At 48.1% G+C, this 21,581-nt stretch overlaps 2 protein-coding genes and 1 pseudogene across 15 annotated transcripts in view; 1 reads left to right on the top strand and 2 right to left on the bottom strand.

Annotated features, from left to right (window-relative positions):
• Nucleotides 1–9,332, bottom strand: part of Vps13d (vacuolar protein sorting 13 homolog D) — a 255,741-nt gene extending 246,409 nt beyond the window's left edge. For all 13 annotated transcript variants that reach the window (XR_002389017.2, XM_004863532.4, XM_013065081.3 and 10 more), the window contains exons 1-2: nucleotides 9,230–9,332; nucleotides 4,171–4,343 (exon numbers count right to left, since the gene is read on the bottom strand). Coding sequence is in view for 12 of the 13 variants with exons in the window: in XM_004863532.4 (XP_004863589.2) it covers nucleotides 4,171–4,267 (97 nt within the window). In the remaining variant the exon portion in view is untranslated. The remainder of the gene's footprint in view (nucleotides 1–4,170; nucleotides 4,344–9,229) is intronic.
• Nucleotides 9,333–12,212: 2,880 nt separating this feature from the next.
• On the top strand, nucleotides 12,213–13,166 carry LOC101712466 (required for meiotic nuclear division protein 1 homolog pseudogene; annotated as a pseudogene).
• Nucleotides 13,167–18,223: 5,057 nt separating this feature from the next.
• Tnfrsf1b (TNF receptor superfamily member 1B) overlaps nucleotides 18,224–21,581 on the bottom strand; it is a 28,370-nt gene continuing 25,012 nt past the window's right edge. For both annotated transcript variants that reach the window (XM_004863540.4, XM_021243543.2), the window contains exon 10: nucleotides 18,224–20,175. In XM_004863540.4, coding sequence (XP_004863597.1) covers nucleotides 19,904–20,175 — 272 coding nt within the window. In that variant the 3' untranslated portion in view covers nucleotides 18,224–19,903. The remainder of the gene's footprint in view (nucleotides 20,176–21,581) is intronic.

The raw sequence follows: 21,581 nt of genomic DNA, 5'->3' as shown, positions 1-21,581 counted from the left end.
TACTTATCCTATGTAAGATCTTCCTACCCACCACGTACTTCATCTGCACTCTCCTCCCACCCCTTATTGGTACTGTGGCTCAAACCCAGGGCCACACACACACACACACAGCCAGCCAAGTGTGCTACCGCTGAGCTATGACCCTGGCCCCTGCATTACTTCACTTCATCTTCACAGCAATACAAGTTCTACAGCTTGAGAGGCCCTTATCCAAAATGCTTGGGACCAGATTTCAGAGTTTGGGATCATGGCATGTCTGCATGGACTTACTTCACTGATCCAAAAATCCAAAATCCAAAAAGCTCTGAAATCAGAAATTTTTGGAGCACCCTATCTGCACCAAAATGTGTCAGATTTCAGGCCATTTCAGATTCTGCAATATTTCAGATCAGGGATGCTCAACCCATTCGTATCTCAGTTTTTGAGATGAAAAATGAGGCTTAGAAGATAATTTTTGCTTAGAAATCATGGAGCCGCAGTCAGGCATGGTATGGTGGCACATGCCTGTCGTCCTGGCACTCAGGAGGCTGAGGCAGGAGGATTACCATGAAGAAAGAAAGAAAGAGAGAGAGAGACAGAGAGAGAGAGAGAGAGATATCATGGAGCTGCTAAGCAGAGGCACTAGAGCTCACACAGACCAATCTAACCTCAGGTGGAAGAAGGAGTGCAGGTGAAGAGGAGACTTCAGGGCCTGCCCACAGTCTCAGGCACCTGTAACAGGTGAACCCAGCGCTAGAGCCTGAGCCCAAGCTCTGTGACGCCTCCCTCCCCTTTCAGTATCAGTCCATGTCCCAGAGCCCTGCTCACTGCAGGTGTTCAGAAAATGTTTGCTGAATGACTGAAGGAGTGAAATCTTAACACAGGTGCTGTCTCCATCCCACGCCTACTCTTTGTTTTTATTACTTTAAGCACCTGTGCACAATCTACCCTTGAAGTCCAACCCACTGGCCAACCCTATGTTGATGACCATGAGAATGGATCTAACATCGACTGGACACTGACTGTGAGCTCTCTGACCGACATTCATTTATGGGGGCCTCAGGATCCTGTGAGACAGTTAATAGTTATCTCCAATTCACAGGAAGGCAGACTGAAGCACGCAGAATTAGTCTTTAACCAAGTTACTGGTAATCAGAGGAAGTAGGGTTCAAACCCACATTGTGAGCCAGGCTTGGTGGGTAACGTGAGAGGCTGAGCAGGGAATCACCCCAAGTTTGAGGCCAGCCTGGACTACACAGTGAGTTCAAGGCCAGCCTGAACCATGTAGCAAGATCCTGGCTCAAAAAACAAAACAAAACAACAACAAAAACCCACTACATTCTGGCTATCTCTGTTTCTTCTCTTCTTCATTTTCTCCAGTCAAGCGACAGAAAAACTACATTCTTGACCACTATTTCAGTCTCCTTTTCATCTCCCAACACATCTGTAACAGTAAATACTGGCAGATGGATCAAAATGACTTTTGTTTGTTTTGGTTTGGTTTGCCTTGAACTCACCATGTGGCCCAGGCTGGCTTGGAACTCCCAAATCCTTCTGACTCAGCCTCCCAAGCCCTGGGATTATAGGCATGTGTCACTACGCCTGACCAAAATGACATTCCTATTTAGTTCCTGCAGCCCTAAACATTGCTTAACTGTGTCATGAAGGCCAACAAATACAGCAGAGAATGCCTTTATCCCAGCACCTGGGAGGCTGAAGCAGGAGGAGAGCAAGTTTAAGGCCACCCTGGGCTACATAGCGAGTAAGACCCTGTCTCAAAAAAAAAAAAGAAAAGAAAAAACAGGCTGGGCGTGGTGATGCATGCCTGTAATACCAGCACTTGGGAGGCTGAAGCAGGAGGAGGATTGCTGCAAGTTCAAGGACAGCCTGGGCTATGTAATGAGTTCAAGGCTGGCCTGGACTATATAGCAAGACCTTGTCTCAAAACAACAACCAAAAAAACCAAAAGACCAAAGTGGCCCTCAATCGTGATAGCAACTTGACTGTGTTAGGAAATGCCTTGATTAGTAAAGCATACTCTCAGGTCCCCGGCCCCTCTCCTCTCTGATGCTGCTCCCCTCCCTGCTTCCTGGCCACCAGGAAGCAAGCTCTGCCTCTCAGAACCTATGAGACAGCGGTAATAACAGCCCTTCCACCAGCACTATCTGTCTTAGAGCCAGCAGACCTGGGACTGAAACATCTGAAACCATGAGCCAAATTAAACCTCTCCTTCAGGCTGTGGGCGTCGGTATTGTGTCCTACAGGTACTTACAAAAAGCTGACTGATATAATCAAATAGTGTCGACCTGTTTTGGTTTTTTCTCTTTTTGGTTTTTTGAGACAGGCTCTCACTTTGTAGTTCAGGCTGGCCTCAAACTTGCTGCAATCCACCTGCCTCAGCCTCCTGAGTGCTAGGATCACACCTGTGCACACCCCACACCCAGCTAGTGTCTACCTCTTTACAAAGCTATTCTCTCATACACTGCGATGCTCACAAGAGCTTCCAGGCCAAGCACTGTGCTGTGCTTTGGATCTATAAGTAAGCAACAGCACACAGACACCAGTTAGGAAAGAAAAACCATTTTTCTATTCTGCAGAGAAGCCTTCTTCAAATTCCAAGATTCTTTAAAACTCCTAAGAATAGTATTTTTCAAAAAGGAAATAATAGAAAAGCAGTAAAAGGCACCAGAATGATGTGCACAGTTGTTACAAGACATATTCTGTCTAGAATGGTCAAAATTAAGCCAGGCATGGTGGCTCAGGCCTGTAATCCCAGCACTTGGGAGGCTGAGGCAGGAGGACTGCCCTGAGTTCAAGACCAGCCTGGGCTACATAGTGAGCTCAAGGCCAGCTTGAACTACAGAGCAAGACCTTGTCTCAAAAAACAAAAATAAAATTGTCAGGATTAGAAAGCTGTTATTAGGGCCGGGGATTTAACTCAGTGGTGCCACCGCCTGCCTCGCAAGCGCAAGGTCCCGAGTTCGATCCCCGGTGCCAAAAAAGAAAAGAAATTTGTTATTAGTATAGGCTCTGGGAAACATCAGGTGCCATCGTTTTCTGCATGTTCATTTCCTCAGTACACCCTCTCACGCCAGCACTCTCAAGGAAACCAGCTCTTTCATTAGCGAGGTCTGGTTTGCAGCTCTCTTTCCGGGCCTGTTGCCTGTACCTTGTATAACTTAGAATCACAGTATGCCGGAGAACTTCAGTAAGTGACCAAATAGGTAAACATGATATCACTACTATGCTCTTATTTGTTTGTGATAGGACATTGCTATGTAGTCCAGGCTGGCCTCAAACTCACTGCAAACTTCCTGCCTCAGCTTCCCGAGAGCTAGAATGGGATTACAGGCATGCACCACCATGTCTGGTTCTTCTCGCTTTTGTGTGTTCTGTGTGTGTGTGTGTGTGTGTGTGTGAGACACGGTGACAAAAGTATATTTGAAGCCAAAGTCAAAGTGGAAGCAAGATACATCATGTACAGGTACAAATTTCATATGATGAATGTTATCATTATACGTATCTAAAATGTACCAAGAAAAAAAAAGTCGAAAAAATTTCATGTTAAACATAATATCTTTTGTACTTTTCCATAAGGATGTAGAATTCTCTTAAGTATTAAATATATAAATATGGGTAAATGGAAACAAAGCTTTTTTTGTTGGTTTTTTTTTTTTTTTTTTTGCTACTGGGGATCGAACTCGGGTCCTTGCGCTTGCTCAGCAAGCAGTGAAACCACTAAGCTAAATCCCCGGCCTGGAAACAAAGCTTTTGTAAATAAGAAGGGAAAAAGAGTCTGAAGGGAGGGGAGGGGATTGGAGAAAAAAGTATTATGCACAGATACAAACTCCCTATGATGAATGTGATTATTATGTGTATCTAAAATGTACCAATAAAATTAATTTTTTTTTTAAAAGTGGCTGCCTCCATAAAGCTAAAAAAATTAACTGAGGTAAACCAGAGATACCAGCTGTATAGTATGTTTTGTTTTGAATATTTAACAGTTCCCTAAAATCTAAAGCAGTACAGCTACATACTTGAGTTACTCCATATTAATCATCATGGTCATACAGGAGAACATAATGCAGTGTGACCATTAGATTGTATTACCCTCAATAGGACAAAAAACATAAATAACAGAAATGCCATCTACAAAGCCCTACTTTGCCAAAGGGAAACACCTGTACTCACCTTTGAGCAGGGCAACTGAGAGCTGATCGGTGTTCAGGTTATTGACATATTTCCCTAAATAGGTATTGAGAACCCAGGCGACAAGACCTTCCAACATGACTATTTCCTCAAGGAAAGGTACTTAAAAATCATGGATCATTCTTTATGTCTCTCTCTCATGGTCACAGAAGAATCTGTAATAGAAAAAGATGAAAATCAATCAACAACAACAACAACAAAAAAGGATGATTTTCTAAGGTGATTTCCCGCCCTAAGTTGCCGGAAGGTGGATGAATACACAGGACAGGCTTAACAGAGGAGGGGTAAGCAGCACTGTTAAAATGCCCCATCTCCTCTGGTTGCTTTTTCTGCCTTCCACCGCTGTGAACTGTTGCCCCTCTGCCACACTGCCTTGGAGCCAGCTGATTATGGACTGAAACCTCTAAGAAGTTGTCTTGCTATATAGTCCATACTGGCCTGGACTATGCTGGCCTTGCTATGTAGCTCAAGCTGGCCTCAAACTCATTATCCTCCTGCCTCAGCTTCTTGAGTGTTGGGGTTACAAGAAATTGACTTGTTCCTCTATTTCCTGAAAACTGGAAGGCCCAGAAACAATGGAGCCAGCTGACCATGAACTGAAATCTCTGAAACTGTAAGCCAAGAGAAATCTTTCCTGCCCATTAGACAGATACAAATTAAAACAATGCTAAGATTCCATCTTACTCCAGAAAGAATGGCAATCATCAAGAAATCAAAAACAAAAAAAGCACAAATGCTGGCATGGCTGTGGTGAAAAAGGAACCCTCCTGCACTGTTGATGAGAATGTAAACTAGTACAGCCATTATGGAATTCAGTATGGAGATTTCTTAAAGAACTTAAATTAGAAATTTCATATGACCTAGCTACTCCTCTGCTATATATCTTCTCCGAAGAGCTTAAGACACCATACTACAGTGATACATACTTATCACTGTTTATAGCAGCATAATTCATAATAGCAAAATCCTAGAAATAGCCTGTATACCAATCAACAGACAAGTGAATAAAGAAAATGTGGTATCTATATGTAATGGAATACTACTTAGCTATAAAAAAGGACAAATCTGAGACATTTGTAGGAAAATTAATGCATCTGGAAAATATAGTGTTGAATGAAATAAACCAGACACACAGATATCTCTCATCTGAATAATATCTCTCATCTGAATAAGGCAAAGTACAATCTAAGAGAAAAATAAAAGGACAGAATGAGAGGAGATGGATATCTTGCAGATGGGAAGGGGACCAAAGGGGAGGTGTGACGGGAGAGGATGGGAAAATAGGTAGGGTGAAGATGCGCCAGATACGAGGTCCTAATAACCTCAGTGAAAATGGACATTATATGCCATAAACATGAACTAAGATTAACAACATCAACAAGAATGAAAAGGGGGAAAGGGGAACTGGAGGAAGAGGGAGGAAGGGGGAGGGAAGGGGATTAAAAAAAGAAACAAACTGTATTATGCACTGATTCCCCAAGATGATTGTAAAAAGCGTGTACTGCACATATGTACTAATAAAAAAAAACAAAAGCAAACAATAAATAAATAAAATTAAATCTCTCACCTGCCCAGGCACAGTAGCCCCTACGTATGAACCCAGCACTTGGGAGGTTGAGGCAGGAGGATCACTGTGAGTTTGAGGTCAGCCTGGACTACGAGAGACTCTGTCTCCAAAAGATTAATTAATGAATTAATGAATTCACAAAGGATGCCTAATTGAGAAATGGAGGGCCAAACCGATACAGCTACATTTTGATGCAGCTCCAAAGAATGTCATTTATAAATTTTCTAAAAATTTGCAATTTCAAGTTGTGTAGCTTTTCACCATAACTGTCCCCTGTACTGCTTGCTTTTAGCACTCCTTGGGATTAGACTGCCCCAATCAGAAGTTCTGGTCTGAGTGGGATCTGGCAAACATCTGAAGACATTTTTGATTATCCTAACTTTGGCAAGAGGCACTGGTTCCATGTGAATAGAGACCACGGAAGGTGCTGAACATCCCACAATGCACAAGACAACTCCCCACAGCAAAGAATTATCAGGGTCAATGCTGAGAAAGCTCACCAAGGTTAAGGCCAAAATGCCCCAAGAGAATATATGAATGAAACTTACATTCTCCGATGAGCCTCATCAAGGCTGCTCTAATTAAATTTTGAAAATTTATTCATAGGATCATTCATAAAATAATATAAATGGGAAGCAGAATGGAATGCTTTAAATGTCCTGGAGCTGCAGGGCTGGTACCTGGTCACCAGACCATGCTGATACAAGGATCTTAGCCAAACACCAGAAATCCACTGGTTAAAGCTGTTTAGATTCAGTACTGGATCACTACTATCTGTTAATTGGTGTTCAGTATTAAAACTGAGACACAAAAGTCTAAATGTGCTCTCAGGCTGCTCAGGTAGCAGATTCCAATTAGAACTGTGGGTCGAAAACCTTGCTCTGTGCAATCTGTGTCAGCCATCAGCCTCTGAGCCAGACACTCCAGTTTCCAATGGCACCTATTCCACTCGAAGCCACCCTACTTTCAGGATCCTTTCCAAGCACTGGGCCCCACCTCTAATGATTCATCTTAGTGCCAGGAGATACGCTCACTCATCCCATGGGAACATCTGTCTTCCAAGGAAGAACAGACACGGGCCCCCCTTCAAAGTGAACTCACTGTCCAGTAAAGACTGACAAGTTGGTTTATACTGCAAAGTGAGACCTTGTCTCAAAAGAAACACAAAACAACAACAAAGACTGACTTTTGTCAGTAGTATCTTGCATTTCCAGATAAAATTAATTTTTAATTGTCAACAACAGTTTTTAAAAAGGCATTTGGTAAAGTAATTGCTTCCTTTCTTTCCAAAGACATTGTTTAAGACTATACTTACATAAAACTAGGACTCTCCTAGGAATAACTGGGTATTTGTTTAAAGAAGTTAAAGCCGGGTGTGGTGGCACACACCTGTAATTCCAGCACAGGCTGACCCATGAGATCACCATGAGTTCTGTGCCAGCCTGGGCTACTTAGTGAGCTCAAGACCAGCCTGAACTACATAGCAAGACCCTGTCTCAAAAAAAGTCTTCTTTTAAGTTCTTTATTTTTTTTAATTTAAAAATTTGTATATATATAGCCCAGGCTAGCCTGGAACTCATGATCACTCTGCCTCAGCCTCCAGAGTGCTGCAAGTGTGCACCACAACTGGCTTATCAATTTTTTAAAAATAAAAAATGCTTGGGCCAGGGATTTAACTCAGTGGCACCGCACCTCCCTTATAAGTGCAAGATCCTGAGTTGGATCCCTGGTACCAGAAAAAAAAAAATGCTTAAACCAGGCAGGGTGGCACACAACTGTAATCCTACACACTCAGTAGGCTGAGGCAGGAAGATCACCTTGAGTTTAAGGCCACCCTGGGCTACATAGTGAGTTCAAAGCCAGCCTGATCTACATAGCCAGACCCTGTCTCAAAAATACGTTAATTAATTAAATTTAAAATGTTCAACAGTCTGAGTAAAAGAAACATTTCTCTGTTGAAGTTTTAAACTTTTGTAAACCTGTAAAAACAAAATGTGAAACTGACTAGCACAGTCTTACTATGTGAGCTCCAAATACACCTACACAAGAAGCCAAACTCAGAGTATTTGGGGGGGCAGGGGGAATGAACCCGGGGCCTAGTGCATGTTAGACAAGAACGCTATCACTCAATCCCAGTCCTTTTTTATTTTTCATTCTGAGCAGAATCTTGCTAAAATATTCAGGCTAGCCTCAAACTTGCAATCCTCTTGCCTCAGCCTTCCAAGCAGCTAGGATTACAGGCGTGCACCACCAAGCCTGGCTGGAGTACTCTATTTCTGTTATTATTGCCATTAACTTTGGCCATAAACGCCAACACTCCCTGGAGTGCCAACTACAAATGCGGGCTCAGTAAAAGCAAACCACTATCATTTTGTAAACAAGGTCAGACCCTACCCTGCTTACCCTGAAGGTGGAAGAAGGCAAAGCACAGACTGAGGTCAAGGATGAGTGGTGCTGTAAGATGCCCTACTGAGTAAACTGAGGCGGAAGCCCAAAGCCTCCATTAGCTCCGCTAAGCACGGAGGTTCAGCTGCTTTCACGCAGGGACGCCAGACTGGCCGGAATCCTGGAGCGTTTATACTCCAGTCCACCAGGGCTTCCAGGCAGCTGCCTGGCACTGCCGCCACCTGGCTTCCTACACCCAAGGGGCAGGTAACATTGGGAAGCGGGCTCAGCCCACTGGCGGGCAGACAGCCGGGTATGACCTTGAGCCAGGCCCCTCCCCTGAGAGGCAGCCAGACCCAGGAATAGGAAGGACTTGCAACTGGACCGGGGCGTCCCTTCCTGAGGCGGCTGCGGCGGAGCGCTGCCAGCGCCAGGGAGATCAGAGATGGGATGCACGGGGACGGGTGTCGGCAGGTGGCCCTACAGGAGCCGCTCCCCAGAAGGAAAAGCTCCCCCAACCCCCGCCGCTACCTGTGCTCTGGAACCCCACGCCTCACTCAGCGGGCAGAGACCCGCACCTCGCACGACGGCTCTGGGGTCCCTCCCTGGAGGAGGGGCTCTGCAAGTCGCGTCCCCGGGGGTCTAGGGCTAAAGACAAGTCAGAGACCTGGGGACCCCGCCTAAGAGGTGACCCCAGGGAGCTGGCTAAAGGAGGTGGCTAAGACACTCTGGAGAACTGGCTGGCGCCCCACTCCTGGGGAAAGGTTCGCTTGCACCCTAAGAACAGGACTCAACAGGAAAAACGAACTGACGCCCTCTGATCCCAGGACGCCCGGCCTCGAGAGCGCGGAAGGGCGCCGGGCCGCGAAGGCTCGACTCCGCACGACACGGACGCCGGGGTCACCGGGGTCTCAGTCAGCCCCGGGCCTGTGCCCGCGGGGTTGGCGGGGACTGGGGGGCAGGGGTCCCCGCGAGGGCGCGGGCGCCAGGAGGGTCAGACGCCGGGGTCCCGGGCTCGCAGCCCCGCGCGGCCCGAGGCGGACCCGGCCCCAGGTCCCAGGCGGAGGTGGAGCGGCCCCGCGGTCCTACCTGTCGCTGTCGAGGCGTCCGCCCGGCCCGGCACCGCGCAGCTTTTCCTCTCCGCCGCTCCTCAATGGCGCAGGCCGGCGGCGCTCGACCCGACCAATCGAGCGGGGACGCGCAGGCGCCTGGCCAGCCGAGCGCCGAGCCATCGAGGAGGCGCCCCCTGGCGCTGCCCTCGACGCCTGCAGAGCTGCAAGCCACTGGGCTGTCGGGCTGCAGCAGCCGCCGCCGGGCCTTACAGGTGGGGAAACCAAGTCCCAGGGAGAGTAGGCCCACAGATGACTGAGTCCTGGAACCCAAGACTCTTCCTTTTCCATCCACCAGAAGGTGCAGTGGCTCTTCCATCCCGCCCATTGCTGAGACAAAATACCCAACACGCAAAGTTAAAGGGGAAAGGTTTATTTAGCTCAGTTTGTAGAGGTTTCAGTCCATAATCAGCTGGCTCCAAGGCAGGGTGGCTTGGGAGAGGGGCAGAAAAGAGGAGAAACAATTCATGGCAAGCAGAAGACAGCAAAGGCAAGCAAGCAAGAGACCTTAACAGCGTCTTTCTGCCCCTTTTTATCTTATCCAGGCTACTTAGGGTGGATAGTGCTCACACTCTTAATCCTAATGCCCTTGAGCCTGGCATTGCACCATGGATCAATTCCAGCATCTCACATTCTAGATCCAGCCACCTCTGAAAAACCTCCACCTATGACTGCATGAGGCTTTGGGGGGACATCTAGACACAAGCCATAACAGCCATCATACCTTTAAAAAGAAGTATTAATCAACCCAGGCATGGTGGATTACGCCTGTGATCCCAGCACTCTAGAAGCTATGGCAGGAAGATTGCTGCAGGTTCAAGGCCAGTCTGGGCTACATAATTTCTGTCTCAAAAAAAAGACAAAAGAAAGAAACTTAGCAAAAAAAAAAGTATTAATAAGATATATTAGGATCAACTTATAGTAAGTTTTTAAATCCAGGGACCTGTTACACTTACGGCATATGTCAGTATACCTAAGGACATTTCAAGTACTCAGGAGTTTCATGTGACTAAGTATTTGTAGTAATATCTGCATATTTGTAGGGCTGACTGCCTCTTGCTTCAAATGTCCCCTATAATAAAGGAGTTTATCCTATCTAAAAGTCTCTGCCCTGTTGTATTTTCTTCATAGAATTTAACTCTACCTGAGATTATTTTATGTATGAGAGTTCCAGAGAAGCAAAGATTTTGTCTTTTTCACCAGTGTTTCTTCAGCTGGCTGTGATAGTGCATGCCTGTAATCCAGCACTCAGGAGGCTGAGGCAGAAAGAGCACCATGAGTTCAAGGCCAGCCTTGGCTACATAGTGAGTTCAAGGCCAGCCTTGGCTACATAGTAAGTTCAAGATCAGCCTGAACTACATAGGGAGAAACTGTCTTAAAAAAAAAAACACAGAAAAAAAAAAGTTTCTTCAACAACTACATACTGTGTAGCACAGAAAAGCCTCAATCAATGTGTTATGAATAAATGAATGAGCACTTCGTTCTTGTATTCGCCCAAGAAGAGCAAGAGAAACACAGCGGGCTGATATAAATCCACAGATGCAGGAAGCAGAACAAGGCTGCCATTATAATTACCAACCCTCATAACGCTCAGCTAATGAGGGTAACATGAGCTGACTCACTCCTAAACCAAACTTGGGTTCCTAGGAGGTGGCACACACGTATGATCCCAGCACTCAGGAGGCTGAGGCAGGAGGATCACCATGAGTTTGAGGCCAGCCCACACTACGCACTGAGTTCAAGGCCAGCATGGAATATATAGTGAGAACCTGCCTCAAACAAACAGAAGTTTAAAAAGCAAATGTGCCCAGCTACTTGGGAGGCTGAAGCAGGAGGATCACTTGAGCCAGGAGTTCAAGGCCAGCCTGGGCAACCCCCATCTCAAAAAAAAACCCAAAAATCTGACATTAATAGTGCAAGTAGAACAACAGGGGCTGAGCAGCACCCTCAGACCATTCTGTGTGCCCCCAGACCAATGCACCCGCCCAGCCTAACTTGTCTGCACAGCATGCTGTGTGCTTTTTCTGTTGTCCCAGCACCATTTCTCTGCTCATGGTCTTCAATAAATGTAGCTGCTTTTCTTTCACCACTAAGTGTATGCTTTGCAACTTGTTGCTTGCCATACTCAAGAGGTTGGAATCTGTGGGATTCACCAAGCAGTGACACTAGCAGCGGTGGTGAACCTATGGCATGCCTGCCTCAGCAGGCATGCAGAGCCAAGTCGCCTCAGCAGCTGAGCGTCAGATCACAGTTGCTTTTTCTAAACTAAAACTTCAGTACTCGGGTTTAGTCACAGTGTTGGCACTGTGCAGCAAATAAGTGGCTTTCGGGTTGCAGTTTGGTACTCAGTCTCTAAAAGGTTTGCTATCACTGCACTAAAGTAACATTCATTCAACAGCACCACTGAAAGCCTTTTTGTCTTCAGTTTCCCATAAATCTAACCAAACATTTACCATATAGCAACTCCCATTTCCAGGTATTAATCCAATAGAAATTAAAGCATATGCCCACATCAAGACTCATGTGAACACTCCTAGCACTATTATTCCTGACAACCCCAAACAGGAAGTAATCAGAATGTCCATATACTCATGCAATGGAACACTACCCACCAATAAAAAGGAAAAAATTACTAATACAGACCCTGGCTGGGAGGAATCTCAGCAGTATCAGCAATGTGAAAAAAGCCAGACCACAGAAGATCGCATACCATTTCTATTAAATTCTAGGAAAGGCAGGTCGCAGATGACAAGACCACAGGGGTAGAAGGAAGAAACTGACTAGGAGGGGACTCGAGGGAGTTTGGGGGGTTGAGGGAACTATTCAACATCTGCAGAACACCTTTCCCAGAGAGGCTTCCTGGTGCGGGCTGGGGGCTCCCGGGGAGACAGTCCCTGGCCCTGCAGTCCCACCCAGGACGCTTGCACCTTTGGCACTTCTATCTTCTTTTCTCACAGAGAGAACCTGATGCACTGCACAGCATTCGCCATGGCAGATGAGTATCATTTAGGAAATCTGTCTCAGGACCTGACCTCCTGCAGATATATGGAAGTAACAAGCTTGCCTACAGATGCAGCAAATACTTTGGGGATGGGCGTAGAAAGTTTCACAAAAGAAGGTGATCCTGGAGCAATATTCTTCTTCAGGGAAGGAGCTGCTGTGTTTTGGAATGTGAAAGAAAAAACTATGAAGCATGTGCTGCAGATTCTAGAGAAACCTGAAATTCAGCCATATGAAATTGCTTTGGTACATTGGGAAAATGAAGAGCTTAACTACATTAAAATAGAAGGACAGTCTAAACTTCACAGAGGAGAAATCAAGTTAAATTCAGAGCTGGATTTAGATGATGCCATTCTAGAGAAATTTGCTTTCTCCAATGCTCTTTGCCTTTCTGTGAAACTAGCTATTTAGGAAGCAACACTGGATAAATTTATTGAGTCTATTCAGTCAATTCCAGAGGCTTTAAAAGCTGGGAAGAAAGTGAAACTATCTCATAAAGAAGTTATGCAGAAAATGTGTGAACTCTTTGCCCTAAGACACTGTATAAACTTGAGTTCAGACTTCTTGATAACTCCTGATTTCTACTGGGACCGAGAAAACCTGGAAGAACTTTGTGATAAAACTTGTCAATTCCTCAGCATTACTCGAAGAGTTAAGGTCATGAATGAAAAGCTCCAGCACTGCATGGAACTGACAGATCTAATGCAGAATCACCTGAATGAGAAGAGGGCACTCTGCCTGGAGTGGATGATTGTCATCCTCATCACCATAGAGGTAATGTTTGAGCTGGGACGAGTATTTTTCTGATCATTTGATAACTAAAAGTGTCACTGCAGAAATGTTCAACTTCTGTAATCAAAACTGAATGTTCACTACTGCGTGATCTCTTACTACATATTTAAGTCAAGAACTATATATAACAGTCTTTTTCAGCCCCTAAATATTGTTAAATAAAAATTATAAACAAACAAACAAAAAATCTGCAATGTTGTGTTGCCCACAAGGCCACATACAGTTGTCAAAATTCATTTCAGCGTGCATTCAATGTAAAATACAGAGTAACCAGATGATAAGCACTAATTTTGTCTTGTGACAAAGCACATCATTGCAACAAACTTGGATTTCTATTCTTTTTTGGTTTTTTTGTTTTTGAGATAGGGTCTTGCTTTGCTTTGTAGTTCAGGCTGGCCTCAAACTCGCAGTGATCCTCCTGCCTCAGCCTTGCCAGTACTGGGATTACAGGCATGTGCCACCATGCCCAGCTACTTAGTGGAAACCTACCTGTAAATAAAATTTAGCTGGGAGTTCAAGGGCAGCCTGAACTACAAACCAAGACCCTGTCTCAAAACAAATAGCTCACTAAAGCCTATTTCTTCTATTTAACTCAAATTCTGCCCCAGGTGCTAAGAGCTCCTAAGATTTCAGCATTGCAATAGCAATAGAGTCTGTGTAAAGCAATGATGAACTGGCAGCTGAAAGGTTGGGGCTGGTTGCCAGAGTAGACAACTGAGCAATGTGACCCGAAACCCCACATGTGGGCAGGCACACAATCACACAAAATCCCAGGTAGGGCTGGAGACTTAGTACCATAATGACTGGCCACCATATGGCCAGCAATCTCAGTCATTATCCTGTGGAATGGAACCTCTGAAAAATGTTCAAGATTCTGCAAGCTCCCCAGAGAGGGCGGGTAATTCCATGCCTCACCCCATTCCCATGGTCTATGCTACTCTCCCTCTAGTTATACACTGAAGGGTCTCCCTAAATTCTGTGAGTCATTATAGTAAATTATGGAACCCAAGGAGGGGGCCATGGGGTAACCAGGAGGTTAAAGTGGATCTTTTTGAGGGGCATGGTAGTGCATTGCTATCATCCCAGCACTCAGGAAGCTGAGGCAGGAGGATCTCCATGAATTTGAAGCCTGCCTAGCCACATAGTGAGTTCAAGCCCAGCCTGAACTATATAATACGACCCTGTCTCAAAAAAACAAAAACAGGAGGATAGGAATGCAGTTCAGTGTGAAAGCTCAGGGTTCAATAACCAGTACTGCAAAAAGAAAAAAAGGTGGAGATTATACACGAAGAACCTGTGTATGTGGAATTTCTCTAGAACAATTGAAGATTTGGTTGGTGGGAAATGGGACCCTTCCTGGGTCCACACTTGTTCATTCCCTATATACTGAGCACCTACTGTGTGCTTGGCACTAAGAACCCAGGGGCCACATCCCTGAACAATGTGGACGAAGCTCACCCTCATGGGAGCCATGTTCCAGCAGCAGGTGTAGACAGGAAGCAGTAACTAGAACCGATGGCAGATTTGCACCATTCAAAAAGGAAAGACGTCCTATAGGAACCCCATGGTCGGGGATGGTTGCAGGGGTGAAGGGTTTGCAATTTTTCTTTTTCTGTACTGAGGATTGAATCCAGGGCCTTCACACTGAGCTATATCCCCAGTCCTTATTTTACTTTTTATTTAAAGACAAGATCACACTAAATTGCTAAGTCACCCAGTCTGGGCTCAAATTTGTGATCCTCCTGCTTCAGCCTCCTAGAATACTAGGATTGCAGGAGTGTACCATCACAACCGACTGCAATTTTAATTATGAATTCATTTAATTGGATCTTGAAGGCTTTTAACCTTTCCGAGCTGTATTGGCCTGTAGAAATAGAATGTAAGTCATATATATAGTTTGAGATTTTCTAGTAGCCAAATCAAAGAGTGAGAGAGAAAAAAAAGTCAAATAAATGTTAATATTTTTACTTAATCTAATATATCCAAAATATCATTTCAACATGTCATAAATGGAAAAATTACTAGCCAGGCCTGGTGGCCCATGCCTATAATACCAGCACTCAGGAGGCTGAGGCAGGAGTATCACCCAGAGTTCAAGGCTAGCCTGGGTTATATAGTGAGAGCCTGGGTTATATAGTGAGAACCTGTCCCCCCCCCTCAAAAAATTTTACTAGTAAGATGTGAATGTGAGACAGGAGATTAGGGTGTGGTCAACCAGCTGGAAGGATGGGCATAACCTGTCAATCACAGAGATCCAGGACACATGCACCTAAAGGGTTCCCAAGCCCTGCACCTGGTACCAATTAGAAAATGCTATCTTCAGTTCTAGTGCAGAATCAAGCAGGTTTTGATAGGATGGCCTAGATCTGACATCAGCCTGAAGAACAGGAAGTACAGAAAAATCTGTCATTGACCTCATGGCCACAGAACTCTCTGTACTTCTTTTCCTGTCTTTAATTGGCCCACTCTCACTGTGCAGAGGATTCTTCTTCTCCTACCTTTAATAGTGTAAAAGCTCACTACCTTTTTCGTGTGTTTTGTCTAATTCTGGGTTGAGGACACGAAGAACCCGGAAAGAACCCACAGCAACTCAGAACCGAGTAACACATATGTGCACACATAAATCACATATACTGCCCCACACTGCATGTTCACGCAAACACACACATGCACACGCACACACACAATGTGGAAGTTCCAAGTCCTCCACGTTGGTATTTCGCTCCGGGATCCGTCTCACACATCTCAGTTCGGACTGGCCCTCTTTCAAGGGCTCCAAAGGCACCTGAGCCCAGTGTCTGCCACATTTGGAGGCCCCAATCCAGAGTCTCTTATGGAAATGCAGACAGCCATGGGACAGATGGCACTTGGCCCCCATGGGGGACAGAAGACACTGCACAAAGACAGAGCCAGCTCAGGCCAGTCGTACATCCACGATGTTTCAGGGACCGCCCCGGGCTTCTCTGCCCTGTTTGCCCAGTGACACCTGGCAGCCCTGCTCAGCTCAGCCACTGGACTCTGACTCCTGACTCCAGGCAGGCAGAGAAGTCCTCAGGGCAAACGCTTCCCTCAGAAGCCCAAGATTCCTTCCAGGCTGGCTGGTGAAATTCTTAGGATGGGGCTATCTAGAGCCTCTCTCCGTAAACAGCTTTAGATAAGGGTCCCTACCAGCCAGCCCCGCAGGCCAGGACAGTGAGCAGCTTGCCTATCTGGCTGGGCAGGCCCCGAGGAGGGATTATGCAATCTCTGCAATCTCCGATCCCAACTCCTAGCCCCTGCAGCACTAGGCCCGCCCGGCACAGTGAGAGTGAAGCCCAACGTCCTTCCCAGGGCCCAGGACCCCACCCTGCCCCACACGCACCCCACCCCGCAGATTCCGAGCTGTCCTGTCCCTTCACTACCTCGCTTGCTCAAAGGCCAGCAGCCCCGAGAAACCTTCCTCTGACACACTTGGGACTCCACCAATCCCTTTTCCTTGCTCAGAATTTCCTCTACACACTTACCCCTGCCTGGCACGCCGCATACGGAGCATTCCTCTTTTACTTTTCTTTCTTTTGTTTGTTTTGTTGTGTTGTGAGGCACAGTCTCTAGGTATTCCAGGATGGCCTTGAACTCACTATTCAGGCCTTGAACTCATGGTGATCCTTGTGCCTCAGCCTCCTGGAATCCTGAGACCACAGGTGTGCGCCACTACCCTCAGCTTTTTTCTTTTTCTTTTGGTACTGGAGATTGAAACTGGGGTCAGACTGATCTTGAAATCATGGCAATCCTCCTGACTCAGCCTACCAAGTGCTGGGATTTTACAGGCATGGGCCACCATTCCCAGTAAAAAATAAATAAATTCTTAAAAAGCCAAAAATGATTAAAAAATAAAATCAACTTCTTGCTATGTAAGTCAGACTGGCCTTGAACTGTAAGACCGCTGTCCTTACCAAAGGCTCCAAGGAGCTGACTATAGTGGAGCACACCCGGGGATCCCAGAGGTGCCTCCAGAATGTAAGACCAAAGGCCTTACCAAATGCTCCAAGGAGCTGGAGTGGAGCACACTCGGGGATCCCAGCGGTGCCTCCAGAATGTAAGACCAAGGGCCTTACCAAATGCTCCAAGGAACTGGAGTGGAGCACACCCGGGAATCCCAGCGGTGCCTCCAGAATGTAAGACCAAGGGCCTTACCAGATGCTCCAAGGAGCTGACTGCAGCGAAGAACACCCGGGAAGGAACACACCGGACAAGTTGGAAAGTGAAACATCCCTTAGTCTGGCCAGACGGCACTCCCAAAGCAAAGTAGCTTAGAGAGGAGTAGTCCAGAGTCCGAGGCTCTTTTTATAGGGGCTTGCAGGGGAGTTAACAGGCCGAAATTTACAGAAGAAGGAACAAAGGTTTAGTGGTCTTACATTTGTATGTTAATTAGCCTGACAGGTACTGATGGTCAGCAGATGCTTTGTAGATTGTTCTATAGATAGTGGTGTCCCGAACAAAGAGTTGGATAATTATGGCTGATACGGATCTTATCTAGTGTCCTGGAACTAAGAAGCATCTTTATCTATTTACTCACATTCAATCACAGTTGGGGCTAGGGCAGTTTTATGATTACAGAGTTATGCAGTCCTACAGAACTATATACCCCAGGCTGGTCAAGAACTCGTGGCCATCCTCCTGCCTCAACCTCCTGAGTGCTGGGATTACAGAATTTGATATTTAAAAAACAAAATAAAACTCCCTTTGTCCCTGACCTCCTCCCCAGCCTGTTTCAGAAAACTCCCGCCCATCCACCAGGAGTGAATAAGAGGTCCCCGCCCCACACAAGTCCTCCACTCCCAGAGCCTGGAGTCGAAGTGGTCCTGTGCCCGGCTCTTGGGTGTGGTCGCCCCTCACAGCGCAGCCTCCGCAGGCAGAGCTCGCTCTTCTGGGCGATCTGGGCGATGACGGGGCTGCCCCTGAGGGGCTCGGTACAGACCCCGCCCAAGAAGACATGGTGCGCCTGGAGACCAGCGGCAAGGTCCTGCGCCGGAAGTTGTGTTAATGTTCACAGGCTCGGGGAGAGAGCGGCTGCATGGGAACACCTCTGGGGCCAGTCCCGACTTGAACCTTCCCTGGCCGTGACCCCATTTCTGGTCACACATTGGTCACAGCCCAGCAGGACCTCGGACAAACCCCAACCCAGACCCACTCAGAGCCTGGGTCAACGTGTAAAACAAACAAGATTTATTACTAACTAGGAATGCTGCCCTGCAAACAGTGCAAACTCTCAACATCTGGGATCAGCACAAGCAGGGGAACGGAGGTCACCCCGAGTCCTTCCAGTTCGGGGCTCCCAGGACCGTCCACCAGGGGGCAGACGCGCTCCATCGCTGCCCAGGGTCCAGGCGGGCAGAGACCCAGTCGACTGGGCGGTCAACACCTCGATTCCCCGGCAGGAAGCCCTTCTGGTCTCCGTGGTCACGGGAAGGCTCTCCTCCCCCACAATAGTTCAGCTGCCAAGTTCAAGTCCAGTGGAATATATCAACAAGGATCCAAGTACCTGAGACTGAACGGGCTTCTCCAGGCATCCCCAACCCCTTCCTTCTGAAATCTGGTCACTGCTGCGCACGCTCCTGCCTGGCCAGTGGCGAAGAACTGGCTTTAGCAGCTTCAGGGTGGCACCACTGTGCACACCCCAGGACACACAACAGACACAAATGCCTGGCACTTGGATTTTCACATCCGCTGGGCATCGCCGTAGGCACAGTACCAAAACGGCTCCCCGGCTGCCCTGGGACTGGGTGTTGGGGTGGGAGGAAGCTCAACCCTCATAGGTTGCAAGCAGGTCCAGGCTGAGGTAGGAGAAGGTGGCCGCAGAGGCCTGGGACCTCCTTGGTTCTGAAGTCCCCTGGCATGGCCTTGGAGACGTTCACCAGTGGGGCCGAGGGGGCAGTGGGTACACTGGAGTGAAAGTCAAAGGCAGAGGGTGCCGAGGGCACCAGAGGGGGGCTGGTTTGGTTGGGGTTTTTTGGTTTTTCCAAAACAGGGTCTTGCTATGTAGTTCAGGCTGGCCTTGAGCTCCTGGCAACCTTCTTGCCTCAGCCTCCCATGCTGGGATTACTGGTGTGTGCCACCGTGCCCTGGTTCTGTTGCCTCGTTGGCCTGCATGGTGCTCACATTTTTGGGCTGGGATTGAACCCACAGCACTGAGCACACTGAGCACGTGTTCTACTCCTGGGGCACACCCCTCCCAGGTCCAAGGTCTGCCATCTTGACTGTAGCATGGAGTAAAGATGCCTGCCTAGGCCCTCTGGGCACTGGATTTTCACACCAGGTACAAAAGAACAAGCCAGATGTGGTCTGGAGGTGGTACCTTCCAAGAGTCCTGAGCTGATCTGAGGGACCGGTGTCCCCTACAGGACTGCTACTTCCTCCTCCCCACAGAACCCTCTGACCGGTGGCCTCCCCTCCCAGGGGCCATCCTTCAGCCTCTGCATCCGGGCGGAAGTGCAGTTCCTTCTCCATGGGTGACACACAGCGTCCCTCCTCCCCAGCAAGCCCCTCAGAAGGGGAGGATGCTGAGGCCTCTGAAAAGCCAGAATCAGGTCAGAGCCCAGGGTAAAAAAAAAAAACCAAAGCCACCAGGGGCTCTGGAAGACAAGCGTGCAGGTCCAGCTGGGGTCAGGTCCAGACAATAAGGGCTGGTCCCACAGGTTCATGACAGCCACCTCCCAAGAAGGACTTGGATCATGATGGCAGTTTCCCCAGGACTGTAGTAACCTGGACCGTAAGGAGCCAGAGTCCTGGGGGATGAGGGCCTCAGGGGACCGGGGCACCTCTGCCAAGTGGCCCTGCCAGAACTCAGCCCCCTCCAGCTGCGACACAGCCCACCCCAGCCCCGTTAACTGAGCCTCATGCCCGAGTCCGGCACGCAGAAAGGCAGAGGTTTCTCCAGGCTTTGCAGCAGAGTCTCCGGGGTCTCCTGCCAGGACTGAAAGGGGCGCTCCTCCTGGGAGAAGGGGACCTGCTCGTCCTCTGGGGTTCCTGAAAGGCTGGCATTGGGGTCCTCCGTCGTGGCTTGGGAGGAGCACTGCGAGCCATGGTCGGAGCTGCTGCAGACGTTCACGATGCAGGTGACATTGACCTGGGTCCCATGGCCACCAGGGGGAGACTCTGTCGATCATCACAAGAAAGGAAGACATGAGTCAGGGGCCTTGAGTAGAGGGTGTCCCATCCCTGTGGCCTGTCTGAGGCCCACGAGAGACTGAGGAAAGTATGTGGTGAAAGCCCATAGCCCGCCACCCTGGAGCCTGCATCACTGGGCACCTGCCTTCTCGTCCCCCTGTTGCTCCGAGATCTCACATGGTTCTTTCAGACACACAAACCTTCCGGCCACTATGGGAGCCCCTTGGGATTCAGGGCCTTTGCACATGCTACTCTTGCAGCCTGAAATCTCCTCCCCATCTGCACACATCTCTCCTTTCTGTCACTCAGGCCTCACTCAAAGGCCACTTCCTCAAAGAAGGCTCCCTGGCTTCCCTCTCCAGACCCATTTGCTCCTTCCTGTCCCTACCATCCCTCCCCTAGTCCCTCTCCCAAGCCTTCTAGACACTGAGCCCAAGAGGGTAGGGACTTCGTGACTGTTCCTTGCAATAGATAAAAAGTAGCCCATGAATGCCAGGCATGTTGGCACATGCTTGTCATCCCAGCACTCGGGAGGCTGAGGCAGGAGGATTGCCTGGACCACACAGTGAGTTCAAGGCCAACCTGGACTACACAGTGAGACTATCTCAAAAGCAAAACAAAACACAACAAAAACAGCTCATGGATATGTTTTTTTCTTGGTAGTGGTACAGTTTATTGTGTTTTGTTTTGGTTTTTTTGTTTTGTTTTAGCAGTACTGAGGAGTGAATCCAGGACTTTCACACTGAGCTACATTCCTTGCCCCTTTAATTTTTTTGAAACAGGATCTCCCTAAGTCACTACATTGCTCAGGCAGGGCAGAAGCTTGCAAATCCTCCTGCCTCAGCCTCCCAGAGTGCTGGGATGACTGGTGTGTACCACCAGAACCAGTGTTGTTAAGTGAATCTGAGGCTGGGGATAGCTCAGTGGTAGAGACCTTACCCAACATGCTCAGTCCCCAGCACTGCCAAAAGGAAAAGAGAAAAGATTCTGAGTGTGTGGCCTCCCTTGGGAGCCAGGCGCCAGGGACCTGGCCACAGCAGGCCGCACACCCAGAGCAGCTGTGGGAAGGACTTCGGGGAAGGCTGGGGATGAATGTCAGGGGCTTCCAGAGCCACGGCCCCTCCAGGACTGACAGCTGTGTGATCGCAGGCCCAGCACAGGGTGGCAGTTCTGCCCGCTCCCCCCAGCCCGCCCTCTGACCTGGGCAGAACCTGGACACCCGGGGGAGGACACAGCGGCCACCTGTCCTGCTCAGAGCCACCACTCACAGGCCCAGGAGAGGCAGGGCTGAAATCATGAGGCTGGAAAGAAATTTCCACCCCAAATGTCACCTAGATCCCCATGGCCTTTGCGCCTCATGAATGAGACAGTGTGGGGGCGGCCGGGGCACAGCT

The sequence above is a fragment of the Heterocephalus glaber genome, unplaced genomic scaffold, assembly GCF_053883595.1.
Source record: "Heterocephalus glaber isolate CG9 unplaced genomic scaffold, H.glaber_assembly_v1.0 deba00001447, whole genome shotgun sequence".
Classification (NCBI taxonomy): Eukaryota; Metazoa; Chordata; class Mammalia; order Rodentia; family Bathyergidae; genus Heterocephalus; species Heterocephalus glaber.
This window is presented reverse-complemented; position numbering and strand designations above follow the sequence as displayed.